Raw genomic sequence first — 21,881 nt, 5'->3', positions numbered from 1 at the left:
AGTCATTACAATCACACCATAAACACCATAAAGATGTGCACAAATTCACGTGGAGAGAAGACACATGAAATAAGAAAAGCCTCACTGACTGTGATTTACTTCCAATTTCATATCTTCTGTACACTCTTGTATCCTTTATCAGCATGATGATATTATTACTATCAACAATCATGTATACTTTACCAGCATAGTGATATTACTATCAACAATGATACAGTCAATGAGGTTCAGGCTTAAGCAGGATAAAAATAGATATCGCACTGAAAGTAATAGTATGTAAATTCCTTACCATGAATGGGATAAGGATTGCAAACTGTCCTTTAGGGTTTTAGTAAACCTATAGTAAAGGGTATTGGGGTATTAGTAATATATAAATATTACTTATTATATTATATATAATATATAAATGTTCTATAGATTTATTAATACCCTTTCATGGATGGGAACCACATAAAATAATAATAATAATAATACAATAAAAAGTGAGAAAGTTTTAAAAAGAATTAAAGTTTAGTAGCTTTTACAGGTAAACTGTAGACTTGACAATACAAACATTGTTGAAGAAAAATATGAAAAAGATTGAAAAAGAACCAAACCTTGGAGTCTCAGTGGCAAACTCTGAAGAAGACATTCAATGATTCAGCTAGAAAGCTATATGGTGAAGATGTCTGCAAGGAAGAACACTGTGGTGGACACAAGAAGTTAAAGAAGCAGTCCTGGAAAAGAAGAAAGCATACCAAAGTTCCTAGCAAATAAGTCAGCAGATGCACTAAAAGAACACAGAGAAAAATGTAAGAGAGCTAAGCTGTGTGTAAAAGTAGATAAACAAATGTCACAGGAAGACTGATAAGAATATAGAAAATAAATATCAGGAAGGTGGCAAAATGTTCTGGAGGCTATTGAAGAAGCTTAGAAATGGAGATAAGAATACTGTAAAAGGAATCAGAGATGATAAATACTTTTTATTGTATTATTATTATTTTATGTGGTTCCCATCCATGAAAGGGTATTAATAAACCTATAGAACATTTATATATTATATATGACATGAAAACTGAAGATAAGGATATCCTAGATGTTTGGGGTAATTACTTTGAAAGACTGTTAAATGAATTAAGCAGGACAGAACCATACTAGAACATTTTCAAGAGGAGTGCAAAAAGGAATACATATCAACACCTAATATAGAAAAAGCCATCAAACACTGGAAATGTGGAAAGGCAGCTGGAGTAAATGATATTCGACCAGAAATGCCTAAGTATGGAGGTATAAAGGTTTTGCAGTGGCTACACTGTATAATTCAGAGGGCCTGATCAGAGGTCAAATTCCTGATGATGGGAGTGGAGCTCTCATAGTACTCATTTATAAAAAAAAAAAAAAAAAGGTAATAAAGCTGAAAGTGAAAATTACAGGGGAATTTCTCCTAAGTGTGCCAGGTAAGATTTATGCATGCTTAAGAGAGTTGCAGCTGATGAACAGTCCTCTTCCATTCCTCTATCTCTTGCTTCTGTAAGACTCCTGCCCGTCCAGAGTCCATACATAGTCGATATTTAAGTTGTTAATCATCAATGAGAATTGAAGGAAATACAGGAAGATAGTTTGATGCAAAATCAGGGGTAAAACATGGATGCACATCTCAACTCTTATTCTATTCATCATCTAATATGGATTACATTATGAAAAAAAGTGGCATTAGGCCTGATATTAGAATTGGAAATGTCAAACTTAGCTCTTTATTTTATGGATGATGCTGTACTCCTAAAAACACATATAGTGCAAGTCTCCAGGATTCTCTCACTAAACTGAATAACAGCTGTAACAAATTTGGCAGGAAAACCAGCAATAAAAAGACCAGAACTATAAAAATAGGTAGGAGAATAGAAATCTTCAGCTGCATTCTGAAGGAGTCTATAGGACAAGTGAGATATTTCAGCTATTTAGGCACAGTTTTTAATGAAGATGGCAAGTTACATCTGGAAACAGACAACAGTATAAGTAAAGCTAGTAAGGTAGGTAGTCCGCTGAATAAATTTATATGAAATAAGAGATAAATTAGAAAAAACACGAAACTAGCAGTACACAAGATGTGTTCAAATCAGTTTTAAGTTATGGATCTATGAGTTGGGTTAGAAATGAAGCTCTTGATCAAAGATTACAGACCACAGATATGAGAGTTCTTAGAAAAATTAGGGGGCAAACAGATGACAAACTTTTATTAAAAATGAAGATATTAGAAAGGAACTTGACATTATTAGCATTCAAGAATGTGTCGACAGAGCAAATCTAAGATAGCATGGCCACTTAATGGACAAGGAAAGGATAGCAAAAGAGGTGTTTCATGCCAAGATTGGGAAAGCAATCCAGAAGAAGACCAAGATCTAGGTGGAATGATTCAGTCAGAAGTGCCTTAGAAACAAGGAATGTTAGATATGATAATATTAGAGTGCTCACAATTAATAAACTAAGTTGGATGATTGTTGATAGGAGATTAATAATAATGTAAACTTAATCATGTAATGCTCTCATACCAACCTGAACTGAACACCCCTTGAGGGAATATATCAGGAAATTGCTGACGAGGAAACAAAAAAATAGAGATTACAAATTTATTTAATACAACTGAAGTCGACCTCAATTGTTAATGACTGTCTTACATGCTGTAAATGTTTATAAAATTCCACAGAATTTCTTGCAAGAATAAAAAACACAAAACTGCTCATACAAACATGTTATTAAGCTTTGACATACTTTATCTCTCTCTCTGTCTTTCTCTTCTCATAAATATCTCTCAGAAAGAGAGAACAGAATTTCTAGCCCAAAAATTTCCATCAGACATAGCAGACTTATTCAAATTTACAATTACATCTGGTTACTTCATGTGGAAAGAAAAAATATACAGACAAGTGGAATGAACTGTAATGGGCTCACCCCTATCACATGACCTAGCCAACTTTTAACTTGAACACCTGGAAGAAAGAATCTTTTCTCTTGAGAGAAATTAACAATATTGCTGCGTGGAGTTTTAACAACATGGATGAGTGGAGTTTTGATTCTGTACGTTGATGTCAACTTTGCAGTCTGGAATTGTACAGAATCAAAATTCCAATTGTTTCTAAAAAAAAACCAACATCCTACATCCTTGCAAGTTCACAGTAGAAAAAGAATCAAAGGTATTTCCTTTTTAGATGTACACATCCAACATATAAACAAGACGGATCCATTTCCACTTCTGTCTACTGAAAACCAACTTTTACAGGTTACTATATCCACAGTATATTAGCTTACCATTCATCTTAAAAATATAGTACCAAAATTTTCTAGTATTGAGAGACAAGATTTGTTCTTCTGAAAAATCTGTAAAACAACTGGAAACAAACTCAAACAAACAGTCTCACTAAATGGAAATAATTAAAGATTCTCCTATACAGAAAAACCAAACAAGAAAAATTTCTGAATGGGTGGCACTAATTATGAAAATATATAAACTCATTGCTATCTATAAACCCATCAACCAACCAAATTCATAACCCAATACTGTCCACAAAAGACAGTCTCTCACCACTGATGCTATCTACACAATGTACCATGTTTGTGCAACTTGTTTCACTATGGACTAACAAGATTTGTCAATAAACACATCTCTGAACATCAGGATCACATGTACTACTGGTATGGGTAGTATAGTCCTAACACAGCAAATGCTGTTAGAATTGCCTGTCCAGAGGCACTACATAGCAACCCTACCACTGAACTTACTCAGCAAAAGGTTAGTAACTTGTCCTGGGAAAAATTTAATATACTTTCAAGTCTTAGCCAATGAAAAGCTGGAGAGACTATCAGCAAAATGACCATGATATAAGAAAAGGTAAATGAAAATGGAACAAGGAACATATATTGAAAATTACAACTTGGAATGTAAGGAGCATAATACAGAAAGAAGAGGAATTTGATGAAGAACTAAACCAAGCCAATGTAAAGATATGTGTGGTAACAGAAACAAAAAAAAGTCAAAGGTACCAAAGAAATAAATAACTGTATATAAATCTATAGCAGAGTTAAAAATAAAAATAAAAAAAAAGAAGAAAGAGCAAAAACAGGTACATTGATAATAATACACAAATCTATGAAGAACAATATTATATATTATAACTATTGGAATGAAAGACTAATAGAAATTACTAAAAACATTAAGAGGTCACATAACAATAATGGATGCAATATTTACCAGAAGAAGAAGACAATAAAATCTCTTACAAAGAACTGTAGAAAGTCATAGATAAAACAAATAAAACAGACTATTTACTACTTAGCAGGGGATTTAAATACCAGAATAGGAAACAGGAAATACAAAACAAGCAAAAGGAGATTTGGTGAAGATACATGTAATCAAAATCAAATATAGAGTTCATTATGAGAATAATGAACTCAGTAATTGAACATAAAGAAATACATAAATATACATGGTCAGCCAGAGGATATAAGTCAGTTATTGACTACATTATAGCAAATTTTCAATTAGCCTAGTTAATCCTAAATGTAAGTGTACTGAGGCTTTGAACTAAACTCTGATCATTATGTGGTGTTGGCAAAAATTTGATTCAAACCAAAATGACTAAAAATAAATAAAGTAGAAAATAACTGTCAACTGAGTTACAAAATTTCTTTATTACAAGATACCCATACTAGGCAACAGTATCAGAAAAGCATTGATTAAAAATAGAAGCCATACATGAATCAAATGACATAGATGAAGAATGGGAAAATCTGAAACAAATCTTGACAAAAGCAGCAAAAGAAAGCTTAGTAATAAAGAATAAATGGAATAGAAAAAGAGGACTATGAAACTGGTACAAAGAAATAGAAAAGATAATAAAGAGTCACATGGTTAAATTCCAAGATAGTAGAAACAAAAATAGAGTACAAAGGAAACTACAATTGCAAAATGAGAAGTAAGGAAAAAACACAGATATAGAATGATTTTGTAACAGGACTAGAAAAGGATATATCTAAGTCACAACCAAAAACCTATAAAATACATGAAACAAACAATAGATTTAGAAAAATGCATTACTTATGTTCAGAATCTCTGGACTAAGGATAATAAAGAAGTAAAATTTTAAAAAACAAAGAATGATCTAACAGTAAATATTACGATGTCAGAACTAAAAAATACAGAAGACGTCAAAGTGACCAATGAAAGAAGTTAACCTTCTCTTCATTTTCTAAAATTTTCTTCTCATTTCTCTACTGCAGCTTCTTTCCTTGTAAGTGTGCTGTCAATAATTATCATTTTCCTTTCCATTTGTCTTATGGAATTTTAAGAAGTCCAAGGTACTGGGCAATGTCAAAGAGATCTTCAGGATTTTCTTTCCACTTGTTTTCCTTCTCATTAATACCTCTTAATTCTTCACCTTGTTTTTGCTCTTTCCAAGGATTTTCCCATTCTCTAAATATGCCTTTGACTTTGCCATTTCCTTTTGCCAAAGCTTCATGGTGTGTGGAATGGGCTGGCTGCCTCACTTGTGTCTTTTTTGTAATGAAAAAATAATGGCATGACTTCTTTTGTGGAAGGGAGTTATGAGTGGGACAATTTGGCTGCACTTTCTAATAAGTCTTATTTATGTTGTCTTTCAGGTAGCAATGTTGCTTGACTTTTATAACTTAACTAAAGATGTTTTAAAAATGATCTGTTATGATGCAAATACATGTAGAGAAAAGCAGCTTGAAAATTCAAGAGTGAACTTATTAAAACATGTTTGGGTTCTGATTATGCCTGTTGTAGTTTTCTTATTATGCATTTTCAATACACAAACTTTGAGAAGCTGTCACAACACCCCCCTAAACATTTAATAATTTATTTAAACAAGCAAAAGGAGATTTGGTGATTAAACATTTTTTATGAATTTTTACTTATTATACAGATGCCACATAGAAAAAAAACTAAACTCTAAAAATAAGGAGTACTGTAATGTATATGTGTATAAATAGATATAAGTTCACTACAGCTATTAGTTAACTGGGTAAGCTGTTTAGCCTTATTCAGTGAACTAATAATGTTTATAGAGTTAAACATCAAGACATAGTTAAATTATCAAGTACCAGAATGACACTTATGTTAGGAAAAGATTTATCAACTGCAGGAAGATAACTTTATCTACAAAACTATTAGAATTCAAAGAAATAAATTAAAATAATTACAATTTTATGAAACACAGAAGTGACATATGGTAAAATGAGTTACCAAGTGAAGTGAAACACTACTCAACATGAACATGTTAATAATAATGAAACATCTTAACAAAATAGTAAGGACAATCATTACACTTCAAATACTGTATTAACACTAGAATCTGGCAAAGGCATGGAGTTTGTTTCCACATGCTCTAAGTCTATTTAAAAAATTTGCTTTAATAGTGATAGCATATTAATCCATCGTTATCATTATAAAAAATAAACTAATTTAATTAGGTACAAATTTACATTTGTTAATAATCAACATAATTTCCTGACATATTGTAGTATAATTTATATGCTCATGAAGTACACCAGATATGGTAGTGCAGTGTAATTAAGGGCTCATTATTAGTTTCATATCTACAGTTTTCTTCCTGATTAGACCAGTATAGTCAAATCTGATATTACTGCCTTCTTAAAGCACATCTAAAAGCATTAGTTCATTGGATCACAAATGTTCCTTGGTGTCTTACATATCTTTTTCCATCAATGAGACATCAATTATGTTAATTGCTATAACCAATATACTTCTCTCACACATCTGTTCCTTTTTTATCCAAGTCAAGATATTGTTAGAACTTGAATGGGGAATTTTCATTAAAATTATTTCATTCAAGAGCTAACAAGAAGAAAATAACAACTAAGAGATACTTGTACTATAGTAAGGAAACAAATTGTAAAAAGGGAGCATAAATGAATAACTTTAATGTGAAGTACAAAGGAAAAATGAATTTTGTTTGTCTAAATAGAAAGTCCATTTTGTAAGTTGTAGCGATCAAAATGTATTCTATATGAAATGTATATCCGGTGTAAACAAAAGTCCAAGGGTGGCGTGCTAGCCACCCAGTCTGGCGTAATGCCTGAGGCAAAAGCTTAGGCGGAAGGCGAATTGAGCTCACGTTTCCCAAAAAGAGCGCTCCTCGAGGAGAAGAATTATGACGAAACAGCTTAAGGGCACAAGGGAAAGTGCCATGTGAAGATCTCTGCAGTGGAAAAGGGGACGCAACGGAGATAGAATAAGTAAGGATTCGCGTGAGCTTCAAGCTCTCTCAAGTTTTGTTCCCGTTCTCGCTTGGATCTGATGTTGCTGACCAATAGAAGAAAGTGCTATGATGTCGGATGGCGAGCTTTTCCCCGTGAATGCTTGATGGGTACCGGACTGGCAGTGGAAAGTTATTTCCCAAAGGCAGGAACGCTGACAATAGTGACCACAAAAATCGAGATGAACGCTAGCATCGCTAAGTGCAGAGAAAGGCCTTATCGGATGAACAATATGACCTCCACGTGGACACAAACTGAAGTGCAGAATCTTACCCAACAAAAGAAGATGGACCAGGTGGAGATGGTAATCAGACACAGTGATAGTAATGTACAGAACTTTCTTACTTATTTTCCAATAGTATTAGAAGGAAAGGTGAATCAGTTTCTAGTAGAAAGGAAATTATGGGCAAATACTTAGGGAACTTTGAATGACTAATATGCTTAGCATTTGGTTGGTATTTTCATTAGACTGGTTGTCTGAAAACTTATGCTCATGTGTGTGACCAAATTAATGTGAGGAGCTAGAATTGTAGATAGAATCTGATTTGAAATTTTGTATTGTGAATGTTATGTGTATCATTGATTAACTTAGAGGCTAGAGTTGTTGATTATTTATTAGAATGTTCATTTGCATTCGCCAGTTTGATTTAGTGTTTAATTGATTAAATTCTTGTGCATATTTGAATCTAAATGTAAGTACTCTATGATCCTAATAAACATGTTTTGTTATGTAAACATGAGTGTTGTCTGAGCATGAGACCAACTTACCACTCATAAAATCTGAACCTATGCGAAAGGGAATAAGAAAGGGGAATTTAGAATGTTAGAGTCATGACTGCAAGCTAAGAATTCTGCAGCACTGTAGAACTTCAGTAAGATAAGATAGGTATTAAGATTCTGGTAAGGTCTCTCTGAATAAGGATTCTTCTGTCCTAGGACTCCGACTGGCGTAGCTTTAAAAAAAATTTTGTCAGTGTCTTAAAAGGAGACGGCCCCAGAAAGAAGGTCTAGAGAATTCACTCTAAGTTGGTGGCTAATTTTCACTTTCATAGGGAAATTACAAAAGGGTGATTCAGAGTTTAAGGTTAGAAAATTTTGGAAGGGATAGATCACAGTATAGGGAAGGAAATTACATTAAGGAAATCATTAAGATTTTAGAGAAAGCAATGTCATAACAATATAGTGCTTGACCTGGATTGTTGCTTAATTGCAGTGATTGTCATAAATAACTAGAATCATCATCATCATGGTTTAAACCAAAAGAGTACAATTTGGTTGGTTAAGTCCCAAATTGCCAACCCATCCTCGTTTGTTCAGTACCTAGCTGATACCTACTGACGGGGTGCACCATGTGAAGATGAGGATTGGATATTAAGAAGCCTCAGCCAGTTCTTAGCATTCATGAAAGGTGATATGAAGGTCTCTCCCAATTTGGCTTTGACCCTTAAGAGACCCCAACTAGAAACATAGATACAAGCAATTATTAATATGTTACTATAAAAATAAACAATATAACAAAATACAACAAAAAAAAATCATAAACAACAAAAACACTTTCATATCCACAAATGTGGTCTCCAGATTTTGCTATTATTGCATATAAATTTATTCATTAGATTCCACACCATAATAGCTCTGCTTATTCTGTTTTTATATTTCCATATTCAATATGCCATTTTCACTAAGAAATCATACACAAAATGTTCTCTTTTTATTGCTGATTTTCATACCAAATTTGTTATGGAAATTTTTCCATTTAAGAAAAGGAATTTTGTAGGCTTGTATTGGATTTAGTTAATATTAAAGTACCTCAGATTAACATCTCCAGTTTTGATATCAGGATAACTACTACTTTCCTTCATACTGTTTGTAATGAACTTTTTATAATGACCTAAATGTGTTGTCAGTACCATTAAAATGAAAAACAAGAGTAAAATTCTATTCCCTCATGCAGTACACTACCACTGAAGAAATCTTAACAATATGGCAGCTACTGATGAACAGTAATAATTGGTGGCATTGAACAGTTAGTGAGCTTAGGCCATTGTCCTAATTAATTGATGGCCTCAAGTCATGCAAAGAAGGATAATATTGAACACCAGCTGAGGAACTTGAATTGGGAAGTCATTAGTAATTCACCTTGTCATTTAGTTTTAGCATGGGCCCTTTTGGCAGCAGTCCTGTGAATTCAGCAGCTAGGAAATATCAGGCTCAGTTTTCACACAAACGAGTTTTCTCAAGTTCCTCAAAATCAGTGTTTCTCAACGCGGGGCGTACACCCCACGGGGGGGGGGGGGGGTTGATTTAGGGAGGCAATTAGAAAATGTACATGTACATATTTATACTATACTTTTTCAGAACTTGGCTGACTATTATGCTAGAGGGGGGGGGGGTATCAAAATCTTTGAGACGTTGAGGTGGGGCATGATCAAAAAACATTGAGGAAACATTGCTCTAAATGATTATGGGCTCCCAATAGTGTGTGTGGTTAGAAAAGATCAATTTGGTGAGATTTCTGTGCCACCTTTCCCACCTATAAAACAATTACTTTTATTGAAATGTTTTTTTACTTGGTTATACATTAAATTAAACTTGACAAATTATATTCTTGTTTAATTCTTAATTTTGGGCATATATAATGCTATGTATTATGCAAAGGGCTACCCAGACCAGGGCTACTTTCAACCTCTATTGAGGTCTCATCAGTGTGCGCCAAACCCAAAGAGATACCAAGTTGAAAAAATGCAGAAGTATTAAGGCAATTAATGTAAAGTCATCATCCTCCATGCACTAGTAACCTAGTCATGATGATACTTCATGTGCAAACTTTACTTGCTTACCCTTGGATAAAGGAATCAACAAGAATATAATTTCATGCCAAGTTTAATTTAACTTATAACCAAGTGAAAAAAAAATTTTCAGCAAGTATCTCTGATCCAGATTATTTTAATAATAGGGTGATACACCTTTTCACTATTGGTATATGGGAAAGGTTATGACTTCTGCATTACTTCAACCTTAGTATCTCTTCTGGATATGGCTCCTATTAACAATATTGGGCTTGCTTGCTCCTGGGGAATAGAGCTTCTGCTCATAAAAAGAAATAGGTTTTTGCCTGTCACTGAGTTTCTTGTCCTGGAGGGATTCCAGTCAGGAGTGATGAGTTTAGTAGTGATCCTTTAGGGTCACTCAGTAAGATTCAAAGAGAGAGATCTTGTACATTACTCAGAGTTTTTGGAGGTAACCCTGCACTTTAATAGTACCTCAATAAAGGTTGCAACTAGTCCAAGTAGTGGCTCTGCACATAATACATAGCATTATACACGTTCAAAAAGGATGTGTGCTTTGCTTTACAGGATACTAAGGCAATGAATGTGAAGTCATTAGCCTCCATATACAAGTAGTCTAGTTGTAAAGATACTTCATGAGCAAACTGTTTGCTTACACTCAGATAAAGCATTAAACAAGAATATATAATTTCTTGTCAAGTTTAATAATTACATTTATATAGATATTGATAAAATTTGTTTATGAAACACTAATATTTAGCATGTTTACATAAAAAATATAAATGACTAGCAAAAATGGATGTTACAAGTGTAAAACATCATACTTATAATTTTCTTCATCAATATAAATCCCATTCTTCCTTCTAATCACTTCCAGTTCCTGCTGTAATTTCTTTATATCTTCAGCATATTCCTTTCCAATAGAAACATAAGAAAATATTATATTCTTTATGTTTTTGGCTGCATACAGAGAATAATGTAAAAGTAAAGTTCTTTATCGAATTCTAGAAAAAATCTTAAAAAATATGAAACATTCAGATTGTGTCAAATATAAGTAGATATTGATAAATGAATGACAAGATGAATTTCACAGTGCCTGCTGAGCATGCTAGGAGGAGAACAATCTTCTGCATGCTCAGTGATGTGTGCTAACATGCTGATGCGATATTCTTCGTAATTTTGTTGTGCTGTTCATTTAATTACTTTAAATTCATTCAAATAAATTATGGAGACAACTATCATGTTATAGTAATAACTTCAATTTTATAAACCAAAATAAGCAACTGACATTTTGAACTTCATATCAAGGCCATTATCTGGAGTATATAGATATACAAAATGACAAGTTATAATACACAGTTTGGTTCTATAGAGCTTACCACTGCCTGCATTCATCATGCACATTTCCTACATAATACCTGAATACTGGTTTCCACAGTGGGTAAGAGCATTACTTGATTTCTGCACTAACTTTCCTTTTGTGTAATCAATGCTTCTACTATAATTATTAAGTTGGCATTTTTCTTCTAGTTGTTTTTGTAATTGAAATCCCTGTCCTCTCTGAGCAAAGTCGGCTGAGCTCATATGCATGATTGGAAGCAAGTGCCTTTGAACTTTTTGCTTACCATTACTATTAATTTTTATGTGTTTGTTGGTGTGTCACAGGTCACTTTCGTGAGACATGGGAAGTTACATCCTTTCTTTTATTTGTGGACCCAAAACAATGGCACCTGATGATTTTTTTGGGATCAAAGTTATGGGGTGGAAAGTTCTGATAAAAAAACCCTAGAAAATGATAAAAAAGCAACTGATATAACCACAAGAAAGAACATACTGGTAGCAGGTAACTTATGTTCTTATATCCTCATATGTTCTTTCTTGTGGTTATATCTTTCTTCTTCTACAGCTTCTCCCACTTAAGTGGGGTCATTGTTTTGTTATGAGTCTCCTCCACACCCTCCTGTCTTGGGCTGTCACCACATCCAAGTTCTTCATCTTCAAGTCCTCTTCTACCAGCTCCCTCCATCTCTTCTTTGGCCACCCACGCTTCCGCCTTCCTTGCACATCCATCTGCATGACCCTTCTTCCCACATATTCGTCCTCCCTCCTCATCACATGACCAAACCATCTCAACCTTGCCTCCTGTATTTTCGCTCCTAAGTTCGTAACTTTCACTGTTCCCCTGACATAGTCATTTCTCAGATGATCCTTTCTGGTCACACCGCACATCCACCTAAGCATTCTCATCTCTGCTACTTCCATCCTGCTGATGTTATTTTTCCTCAGGGCCACAGTTTCTATAGCATATGTCATAGCTGGCCTCACTACTGTCCTATAAATTTTGCCTTTCAGATTGATCGGCACCCTCTTATCGCATAACACTCCAGCCATCTCCCTCCAGTTCCTCCAACCTGCTTGTATCCTGCATCCCACTTCCTTCTCAGCTCCTCCATCTTCTTCCACTGTTGAACCTAAGTATCTAAAGTCTCTCACCTTCCTGATGACATTTCCTTCCTCACACTCTCCTCTTTTAAGCGAAACCACTTAATTGTCTTCATCCCATGGCAACCAGAAGTTCTTATCTTCGATCTTATTTTAAAGTCTGCGCACAGCAGTCGGTGTTGTTGTGCTACTTGATCTGTTGGAATTACTTTACAATTTGTCACAACCTTAAGATGTTTTCTTCTAGTCAAAATGTAGTCAATTTGTGAGCTGTTGTTACCACTTCTAAATGTTATCAAATGTTCTTCCCTCTTGAAGAAAAACGAGTTCACAATTGCCAGATCAAATGCTACTGCAAAGTCCACAACCCTCTCTCCTTCCTGGTTCATCATTCCCACTCCGTGGCCACCATGCACCCTTTCACAGTCTCTATTCTGTCTTCCTATGTGCCCGTTCAAGTCTCCTCCGACAATCACCATCTCATTTTCTTCCAATTCCCTCATTTCTTCATCTAACACATTCCAGAACTCATCTTTTTCCTCTGCTGTACAACCAACTTGCGGGGCATATAAACATAATACAACCACCCGCTCTTCTCCAAGCCACAATTTCATTCGCATGATCCTGTCGTTCCTTCTACCCACGTCCAGTACTTCACCCTTCATTTTGCCACACACCACAATTCCTACACCATTTCTTCCCTCGTTATTCGCTCCAGAGTAGAACAATTTATATCCATCTCCCAGTTCCTTTGTCTTTCCCCCTTGTCTCCTGCACACATAAAATGTCCAACTTCCTCTTCCTCATCATGTCTGCCACCTCTCTTCCCCTTCCAGTCATGCTTCCAATATTCAGTGTTCCCACTCACAACATCCTCTCCACCTGCTGGGCTCGCTTCTTTAACCGCACCCGCCCTTGATGCGGTAGCCCTTGTCCACTTCTCACAGCTGTAGGGCGATGTGGCTGCGCATCGCTTAAGGGGTACGCCCTAGCCCTTATATCATTTTCTCTTCGACTCATAATCATAGTTTGAGTTGGCACTGAAGTTTTCCGACTGGATGCCCTTCCTGACTTCAACCCTCGCATTTATCCAGGCTTGGGACCGGCACCTATTGAGGCTAGCTTGCCTCCTTCGGTGGCTGCATAAGACGAAATGACTTAGCAAGATAGGAAAGACTCACCCCTAGCCCTCAAATACTCTAATAGCATCAGGGGGAAGGAGCAAGGAGAGGAGAAAGAAGCAAAGAAAGAAGAGGAGGGACCAGTCTACAGAATAATATAACAGATATATATTACATGAAGTAAGGCATGGTCTAGCACCAGGTACCTCGGGTTTGCCATGCCCGTACTCACTAAAGTGAGCCCTTGAGTAGATGTAGCTCCCTTTGTTTCTCTCGATATTTTTCCATCATCTGTCGTAACCCAAAGATAGCATCTGTTGTTGATCTACCAGGCATGAAGCCAAATTGTTCCTTTGCAATCTCCACCTCCTCCCTCAATCTACCATCAAGAACCCTTTCTAGGATCTTCATTGTGTGGGACATCAACTTTATTCCTCTGTAATTTTTACAGTCTTGTGCATCCCCTTTACCCTTGTAGATGGGAACAAGAGTACTCTCCATCCATTCCTGTGGTTATATCAATTGCTTTAATATCATTTTTCTTCTAGGTATTTATCAGAACTTTCCAGACCTCCCTTATACATTCTCCTGCTAACTTAATGTTATCATCCTTTAGTGATTTGTCAGTTTGTGTGAAAATTGATAATGATAGCATTGAACTTTTTATTTTTGGCATGGATGAAGTCATATACTCCTTATGTGATGATAAGGGCACAGAATTTGTGTTGTCAGGAGGGTACATTTGCATTGGATACATTGGCTTCTAGTGTTCTGATTCTGCAGAAGAGTGTCTCTTCAATAGTGCTGAGGAGCAGCTTTACTAAAAGGAGGCACTGTGAACAGAAGAAAGGCTGGTTGAGGTTAAGTTTTGCCAAATCCTCTATCTTTGCATAGCAAGCATGCAATGGTGGTAGCAAAAATCATATGTAAGACTTTTTTTTTTTTTGCATCAAAGATATAACTTGCAGCATTTCACATCAACATCTGTTTTATCAATATTCAACTGCACTGTTCTGGCGAGACTCGAAACATTGCTAATCAATGGCCACTATCTTTGTTTCACATATGGTAAGCATAGCAAGCGTTTACACATTGCCAATATTAAATTGAGAAAAACTCTTTTGAAGTGCTTAAAGTACTTACAGGTTGTGTAACAGTATTCAGCTCCTTATTACGTGCTATCGTGATTTCATTTAAAATTTTTTTTTAATATATCAGAAGAGACATAATGCATAAGAGGTGCCAAAACCTATGACACGACAGCGTTGTGTGTGTGTGTGTGGGTAAGTAGTTAAATGGATGAGAGGAATTTGTTGATGTGTTTTTTGTAAACCTGAAGGTTGCAGTTATTGAAGGAAGACTATTCCAAAGAGCAGAGGTGTAGAGGATGAGAAGTTTGTTCAATAAGTTTCGAGTAGAACTGTAATTAGGTGTTGACTGGAAGCTGCTTTTGAGACGATTGTAGTGGCCATTTCATAGCAGCAGTGCCCATGAAAATACCTGTAGAAGAGACATAATGCAGCAACAGAATGTCTATGGAAAGTGGAGAGAGATGGTGGAAGAGAGAGGACACGAGAGATTAATTACTAAAGGGATTCTATAAGATTCACACAAAAGATATTTTTTCAATACGTGGGGAGTAGTGGTAAAATAAGGAGTCACGCTTGGAAGTTGTCTAAGAGTAGGGTTAGTAAGGGGGCGCAGACTAGGTTCTTTACTTAGAGTGGTGAATGAGTGGAATGAATAGTTGTGAGCACTCAAACAGTGAATAAATTTAAGGAGATGTATGTTAAGTATGGTGTTAATGGATAAAGTGGGTCTTCCATAATGAGTCTTTTGACTCCATGGAGTACTCATATAAATAATAATAAAACAAGAGAACAGAACAGCCTAAATAATTAAATACAGTTTAATTATTTAGGCTGCGTAATAACATTTAAAAGATAAAGATACAGATTAAAAAAATCAAGAATTTCAGAAAATGTGGAACTATTAAAAGGACACCGAATAAAATAAAAAAAAAGAAAAAAAAAAGAAACTCAACTAAATTTTATAAAGCCACTCCCACTCTATTATATGGTTCAGAAATAGACTTAAAAAGAAAGATGAAATTAAAATACAAGAAATGTGATTGTTAAGTATTCAATTAAATGTTGCACAGAATTCTACTAGTCTTTTATTCCTCTTTCTAGAGAGAAATGGAAAGAGCATTTATTTAGGATGGAAAAATATCATTACCAAAAGAAATGCATAAATATAGACCAAAGAGAGGGAGAGAGGAAGACCTGTTTCAAGATGGAAAGACTAGTGAAGCTGGAACAGGCAAATGCTTAATCCCTGAGCAGGAGAGAAGTGCTTGGAACAGAAGAATATCAAGTTATTTTGGTGGCTGAAAAAGCTATGGACTAGATGTGTTCATGTCATGATAGATCGGAAGTGAAACTTTACCTAAGGAGAAAAAACTGGTTCTGGTTGGGGAGAGGAATATTTTCAAAAATAAGGGAGAGAGCAGAATGATCTTTCTTTCTAGAAATAAGACAGGAATGTATTTTGGTGACATTAAAATATGCCAGGTGATCCTCACCCCACTTGAAAATGGAGAGGAGATTGGCTAAAGAAGACCTTAAAGGGAAAGTTACCTCTGAGCACTACAAGGTTTTGAAAATGAAAAAGAAGAGTGGAGTAATGTCATCAGCAAAACTATGAATAGGACTAAAGGTCAAGGAGATCATTAATGTGTAGGAAGAAGAGTGTAGGTCATGGTACTGAGTCCTGGGGCACACCATCATTAATTGAGAAATCTGATTAAAAGAAACCATCCACTATAACCTGCAGTGAATGGCAAGAGAGGAAGCTGGTAATCTATTTGCAAAGGGAGAGAGGAATATCACAGAATGGTAGCTTGGTAAGACCACGATGCCAGAGTTGATCAAATGCTGTGAAAATATCGAGTGACTGAATTTCACCAAACTTTTCCTCACCCACCTTTGCTTGCATTCAAATGGATGAGGTTAGAGAGGAGGTCTGCTGTGGAACTAGAATTGCAGATTGCATAGTAAGTGGTGAATCTCTGATTAGTGAAGCAGTTAGCTATTGATGAACGTTTCCATAATTTTTGAGAGTATTAGAGGTCAGAGCAACATGACGATAGTTTGATGATTGACTTTTTTTCCTTCCTGGGAATAGGATGGAAAAACAAAAGCTTGCCTCCAGGCTGTAGGATAGATGCTAGATGAGTAAGCAGCTTAAAGAGACTACTATATAAGATAGGTACGAGTTATGGAATACAAGATTTTAGTATAACTGGAGGAATACTATCAGGGTCAGGCGACTTATTGGTATCAAGGCTGCTGAGGATTTTTCTGATGTCATTCTGATGAAATTTCAGGAGGCATATGGTGGATAGTTTGTGGAATGGTAGGAGGAGTTCTGCCTTGGTTGTCTATGTGAAAGTTGGAGGTAAAAATTGATGCCAAGAAGTGTCTCTTTTCTTTGGGAGATGGTGCCATTGTACCATCAGGATGTGAAAGAGGTGGAAACATGGAAGGAGAGAAGTTGCACCCTACAGCCTTGGCAAGTGACTAGAAGACAACTGCCATTAGGACAGGAGATAAGCTTAATCCATTTGGCTTTACCAATCTACGTTGGATTTGTAAGGGTCAAATTTGGATTGATTGGACATATGCTGAATTTTTAGTTTAGAACTGCTTTGGCACAGTTGTTGGAGAATCAGTGTTTGAATAAAGGTCAAAATTTTAAGTGGAGTGGGAAATAAAAGCACTCATCCCAATGAGAATAATTATTAGATCAGAGAAAATGCTGAAATCTGAAGTTCAGAAGCAATAATCAGACCGTGGAAACGATGCATAAAAGTCCCAAAGGTCCGATAACTTTTGGCACTGGATATCAGACCAGACAAAAGCACAGGTTCCACCCTTCTTGCAAAATGCATCATGGAAGATGTAATGAGGAAAGCTGAGGTGAGACATAGTGGATGCCAGTTGTGGTTCAGTAATGAACAGTATACTGAGTTATGATAACTGTAGGTGGTGGTGCACATAGCTGATACTGGAATTAAGACACCCCCCTACCCCTAATGTTAGTGAAGTCAATATGGAAGATTTTTTTTTTTATTGTGAGGAATTCTGAAGATTTGTTGAGGGGTTTTGTTTGTTTGGTTTTTTTTTTTTTTTGCAATTTTTAAGTGATTTTGATGTTTTATGAGGTTTTTTTTTTTTTTTTTTTTTCAGTAACCAGGACTTTTTGTATTGTTAATCATGGTCATGAGTAAAAATGGAATGGGAAAATTAAAGACCAGGGGTGAAGGACTCAGGAGTTCTCTCCCTCACAGGGAATGACCAGACATTCCAAACTAATAAGGATGGATGTTTTGGAGGAAAACACACTTCTAATGATAAAATATGGGAGCAAAAGTTTAGACCAACTTATTTCAAGGGGTCATCTAGTGTCTCGATGATGTTCAACTTCCTTCTTCACCTCTTTCATTTCTCTCTTCAAGTTTCCCTACTCTTATCCAACACTTATTCACAGAATCAAATTCATTCATTGTCACGTGATCTCCACTTTCACCCTCAATGAGCTCTTGAACTTGGACTCATATCATTGCTCTCAATCAAATCACTCAGCTCTAACCCACTCTGCTGAATATACCATATATATCCTTTCTTTAGTGTTACATGGCATTACATAATGTTACATTATGGAGACTACAACTGTGTTAGGAATAATTACTTTAATTATCTGTCATTTCAACCTTCATATTTGGCCTTGTGTTTGAGAGTGAATGATTTTTGGCATGCTGTCCGAAATGTAATATAACTTGTCTTTGTGTGTATATATGTATGTATACTCCAGATGATGACCTTAATATAAAGGTCGAAATGTCAGGAAATTAATTATTCTAATAAGGTTCTACAGTTGTAGTCTCCATAATTTTACTGAAATGAATACCATATATGTGATAATGCATCTATAACTAAGCCACTGTATCTAGGTTAATAGATTTATTAGAGAGTGGGAAAACTGTTTGCAAGGGAAGCATACAATAAAATTCTAAACTATATCCTCCAATATTAGTCCTTGAATGGTGGCAAACTGGGGGGGGGGGATGTGCCAGATAATGTGAAAATAATACAGCTACCATTTTGAAACATAACAACAGAAATGAGGGGAGAGGAGTAAGCATCCAACTTCCTTTTGCTCAAAGTATCTTTCATCACATTACACATAAAAACAAAAACTACACTTGAAAATGTCAATATTTCAAAAAAATAAAATACCTTTCTGAAGCATCATAAATTCAAAAACTTAAGTATTGTATCACATGTTTTAACAAATTTAGAAGAGGATGGAAGAACTTCGATGGAAATTCTGATTAATAGTGACTGGAAATATTTCTAGAAAATACAAGTAACACAAATAACTGAATTCTGCATGAAAGAAACTAGACTGAATTAATGAGACTTCATGAATCAACTTATATGCTCTGTTCTGTACAAAGTAATATTTTTAGCTCCTAGAAGTCACCTCAAATAAACCAGACTACAAGAACTATTTCCACTGGCACTGATGATATTTAACTACTGCATCAACACCACCTTAAAATTTGAAGATAAATTCTACAACAGAAATGCTAGCAATGGGCTCGCATTTTCTCAGCTTTTAACTAATCCGTTCATGAAATAGTTAAAAAAACAGGTTCAAGAATTACTAATTAGTACATAAACTTTGGCTTTGATATGTGAATGATGAATTCAAACAGCATGGCTCCACAAAACCACTACCAGATTTTGTTGTCCATTATAACAACATACATCCCTGCATAATGTTCATTATGAAATCAGAAAACAGATCCCGGCCTTTTTTGAAACACTCTCCTAGTGGTATCCAAACAGAATAAACTTAGCTGTTCAGTCTATAGAAAACCAATGACCACAGAGGAGAGAGCTCATGCAAAGCCCCAACACCATTTGTCACAAAAAAAATGCATTGTAAAGATACCAATTTTAACAATCCTGAATGGAAAACCAATAGAACAAGCCAAACATTTCAGATATGGCATACTGTTTGAAATGTAATATGGCTGTCCTTGTATATATACATGTATATTCCAGATGATAACCTATTGATGGAAAGAAGGATTTGCACAATGCTGATGGACTGCATCTAAAGGTTTTAGTGTTGTGTGTCTGGAGAGAGCTTTGTTCACCAAGCAGACTGAAGAGAAAATTCATGGAAATTTAAGCAATTACTGTGGAAGCAAGTGAGTTTATGTGAAGGGACCCATGAAATGAGAGAGTGGAAAAATGACCAAGTGAGGAATCTAGTCTCTCAAGCAAAAATATTGAATAGGGGAGTCAATTCAGAAAGTAAAGTTGGGTGGGAGACTAAAGCTATAGTTTTGATATACTAATGCAAGAAGTATTAGGAACAAGGAGAAGGAGTTTATGGCAGTGGTTAGCGCAATCTCGCCAAAAGTTATAGGCATTAATGAGACTCGGGAAACAGCAGATGATGTAGTTACAGGAAATGAATGTGAAGGGTTTAGTATTTTCAGGGAAGATAGGATGGGGAAGGAGTACTGCTGATGACAGCAGATAAATTGCAACCAAAAAGATTACGACACAGGCAAGAGGGTGGTTGCTCATTTCAAAAAATCTGGAGTGAGATTATGGAATGCAAGACAAAATATACAGTTGGTTGTTGCTATAGTCCAGGGATTCCACAGATGATCTGGATGATATGCATTGCCAGATTAGTACGAGTACAGATCTAGTGAATATACTGGGGAACTTCATCTATGGAGATATAGACTGGAAGGAAAAAATATCACATGACAGGAAGGAAACAGAATTTATACACCTGCTGAGAGAATTACTTAAGGCAGCATGCGATGGAGGAGACTAGAAGTGGGAGATTATGGGACCTGGTCATAGGATCAGAAGAACTATCCATAACCAAAGTGAAAATAAATTCTTTCACCAATTGGGTCTCTCTCTCTCTCTCCAGACACCCAATTGGTGAAAGTGACCATGCAGTCTTGACTCGGGAGATTGTCAAACATGAAAAATATTCTATCAAGAAGGGGTATTTGTAGAACTACAAGGCAAGTGATTATGGCATGCTTAGGAAAAAGCTTAAATCTGTACCTTGGCATAAAACCTGCAGGATAAGGATGTTAGTAGTCCATGGCATATAGTTAAGATCTAGAGAAGCAGGCCAAAGGAAATCCCAAAGAGTTCTTTAGTTATATGGCAAGTAAGATTAATCTTCCAATGACTATGGAAGATTAATCTTAATGAGTGATGATGGTCATGAGGGGACAGAAGTGGAGAAAATAGTTGAATCACCAAGTGACCACTTTGCAAGGATATATCATCCTAGTGAGGTTACTGCTTTAACCTATGTGACACACTGTGTGGGAACAAAGGTGAATGAACTGGAGGTTCTTAGGATATTGCAGAATCCCAACATAAATACAGCTGTGAGATTAGATGGGATATCAGCTAGGATTTTGTGAGAGGTGTAAGGGAACTGGCAATGCCATTCACCAGGCTGTTTAATTTAAGTCTCAGCTCTGGTAGAGTTCCAAGGGAGTGGAAAGAAGGCAAAATAATTCCTTTGCATAAGGGAAGTTCTGACTACAGTAGCAAATTATAGATCAATCAGTATCTCAGGCATGGTGGTAAAAGTACTAGAAAATTTGGTAAAAAAGAGAATTCAAGAATGGGTAGATAAAAATGTGATACTGTATGAGAGTACATGGCTTTGTGAAGGGTCAGTTATGCTTTAGTCATTTACTAACTTTTTGTAATAGAGTAACAGCGGAGTTGGAAAAAGCAAATGGCTACATGATGATTTTGCAAAGGAATTCAAAAGAATACTGCATGAAACTCTGTTACACAAATTAGAACAAATGGTTATGGATAAGAAACTGGTTAAGTGGATAAGAAGGTGGCTTCTGCAAAGATATCAGAAAGTGGTATATGGAGAGGCAGAATCAAAACAAAAAAAAAAACAGGTGACTAGTGGTGTGCCACAATGTTCAATGGTGGGACCATTGCTGTTTATTTTTACATAAATGATATAGGAAATAACATGAAAGTAAATATTCAGTTGTTTGCTGATTATGCAAAATTAGGTAGAGTAATAGTTAATCAAGGCAATATGGAGAGTTTGCAGGATAATTTAAATAGGATGTCAGTGTAGGCAAAAGTTAACAGGTGTCAGTTTA

The 21,881-nt window shown here is 35.6% G+C and overlaps 1 protein-coding gene across 3 annotated transcripts in view; it reads right to left on the bottom strand.

Annotated features, from left to right (window-relative positions):
- The window catches only part of LOC150108792 (kinesin-like protein KIF11-B), a 706,328-nt gene that overhangs the window by 505,410 nt on the left and 179,037 nt on the right, over positions 1-21,881 (bottom strand). For all 3 annotated transcript variants that reach the window (XM_090403242.1, XM_090403252.1, XM_090403263.1), the window contains exon 10: positions 10,889-10,977. In XM_090403242.1, the coding sequence (XP_090259368.1) occupies positions 10,889-10,977 (89 nt within the window). The remainder of the gene's footprint in view (positions 1-10,888; positions 10,978-21,881) is intronic.

Source organism: Typopeltis vanoorti, chromosome 2 (genome assembly GCF_054136105.1).
Source record: "Typopeltis vanoorti isolate ZY-2024b chromosome 2, IOZ_Tvanoo_1.0, whole genome shotgun sequence".
NCBI classification, from domain to species: domain Eukaryota; kingdom Metazoa; phylum Arthropoda; class Arachnida; order Uropygi; family Thelyphonidae; genus Typopeltis; species Typopeltis vanoorti.
Note: the sequence above shows the minus strand (reverse complement) of the source record. Positions and strands in the feature narration are given on the sequence as shown.